Raw genomic sequence first — 2,138 nt, forward strand, 5'->3', positions numbered from 1 at the left:
CGCCAGCGCCATAGGCTCCCGCGCCCCCGGTCCCCGCTCCGGCCGCGGAGCCCCCGCCGTAGGTGTAGGCGCCTCCGACCAAACAGCCAAGGCCATATTCTCCGTCCTGAAGGCGCGAAGCAGGCCCCATGCAGCCACTCTGGTCCGGGCTGTTGAGGATCTGGTCGATGCCGAAGCTGATGGGCTCCGCGTGGCCCGGGTGGAGGTGGTGCGGACCTAGGTGCTCCATGCTGGCCCGGGCCCTGGCCCCACTGGGGGGTAGGGGGCCCCGGGCGGCGACGCTCGCCGCCCTTGGCTCCGGGCGCAGCGAGCAGGGGCGCAGAGGCAACAGCGGCTCCTGGATGCGCTGAGACTTGGAGGCGAAGTGCGCAGAAGGGCTAAAGTAGGGGGGAGGGGAGGGAGAGGGGGCGCCGTACTCTTTCCCTCTCTGGCTTCTCCTTCCCTTCTCCGGCTGCTCGCTGGCTGTTGACTCTGGGACATCAATCACCGGGCGAAAAAGCCCGGTGCGAGCGAGCCTCGCCGTTTCGGCCGGGTCTCTCCATTGGCTGTGCGCGGAGAGGAGCTGGGTGAATGACAGCGCGGGGGAGGGGAGGAGAGGGGGAGAGAGGCCAGGAGCCGAGACAGACGCAGGAGCCTGAGACAGAGGGACGGAGACCAGGGCTCAGAGTAATTCGTGAAGAGAGAGAGAAGAGGAGAACGACGAGGAGAGGCTTAAAAGGAAAAAGAAAAAGAACAGGAAGCGGCCATTGACAGAGATGGACAGACAGACGGACCCAAGGAGGGGGAAGTCACAGCCTTCCTTCCCGCCTAGCGATAAACAACCCCTCACTTTGAACTGGGCAAAAGGAGCTCAGCCCACCAGGCCTCTGGGGAAGGGGTGTCCCTGCCCAACTGGAGAATCTCCCCAAGGGCTCAGCTGGGAAACACCTGTCACTCAACCAGGCGATTTACTCCAAACTTCAAGTCCGGCTTGTTAGAAAGTAGAAGACTGTCTATTCCTTAGGTATGGAGCCCAGGCCCTGAGGCAGGGCGATTAGTTCAGGCTTGTCCTTCTTTAAAACATGGGCCTATGAACAGCTGGCTATATGCTGTTATAAAAATCAGCAACTATGCCAACTCAGCCTTTTTGGGAAAATTAAGGAAGGGAAGATTTCCTAAAAGACAGGCACAAATCAAGGGAATTGGATTGGGGCCTACTGTCAGGGTTCTCATGCCTCAGATACCCCTTTCCTTTTAAATAAACAGATGCCTCAAGAAGCAACTCCTACAGTTTGAATAAATTCAACCAGATTGCTTTCCACCTAGCAACTCCCCAGGGCTGGCTATTCCAAACAAGAAGCTTTTGGACTGCGGTGAGGGGAAGGAGTTATTTTCCTACTTTTGGAATCTTAGGATGAAGGGCCTCGAGGCTTAAGGCAGTGGGGGGCTGGGGCTGGTGGGACTAGAATCAGAGAAGTGTATTCAGGATAAATTTAGGCCTTTTCAAAGTTTTGCCTGTGGATGCCTGGCCGAGAGCCCAAGAGAGAAGGAGGAAACTCCCTTTTTCTGCTTCCTCTTTCCCTTCTCCAGTAGAGAAAGTTCTGCTACCTCCTAGGAGTCAAGCTCTGGGAAAGACACAGGTTATATCACTTGGAATCTATTTCTGGTCTATTTCAGGTCACTTTTAGATTCAACCTTCAGGGAGGGCCTGTCTCTATCAGGCAAGATGCTAGACAGCCAGGAAGGCTTACATTCTACTTATCAAGTCTCACTGTAATCTATTTGCTTTGGCCATGTCTGTCACCTCTACTTGAAGAGATGTCCTCAGAGGCAGGGAGTGGCTTGCTCATCTCTGTTCCCCTCTATGGAAGACAGTCCCAAGCAAATATGCTCATCTTGGATGAAGAATGAATGAATGAATCTCCTTATTCAGCACATGTTTATTGAATACTTACTATATATCAGGCACTATTTTAAGGTACTGGGGGCACAGCAGTAAACAAAACAAAGTTTCTGACCTCATGCAGCTTACATTCTATAGAGGAGTCAGACAACAAACAAAGAAGTAAATACAATAAGCCAGATGTTAATAGGTATTATTATGAACTCTACACCAATACTTTGAGATGTATTATCCCTGTTTTATGGACATGAGGAAA

At 52.9% G+C, this 2,138-nt stretch overlaps 1 protein-coding gene across 1 annotated transcript in view; it reads right to left on the reverse strand.

The window, feature by feature from the left end:
• Positions 1 to 229, reverse strand: part of TLX1 (T-cell leukemia homeobox 1) — a 6,340-nt gene extending 6,111 nt beyond the window's left edge. Inside the window, exon 1 of the mRNA XM_008587791.1 lies at positions 4 to 229. Within this exon, the coding sequence (XP_008586013.1) occupies positions 4 to 229 (226 nt within the window). The remainder of the gene's footprint in view (positions 1 to 3) is intronic.
• Positions 230 to 2,138: the final 1,909 nt, after the last annotated feature.

Source organism: Galeopterus variegatus, unplaced genomic scaffold (assembly GCF_000696425.1).
Source record: "Galeopterus variegatus unplaced genomic scaffold, G_variegatus-3.0.2 Scaffold4542, whole genome shotgun sequence".
NCBI lineage: Eukaryota > Metazoa > Chordata > Mammalia > Dermoptera > Cynocephalidae > Galeopterus > Galeopterus variegatus.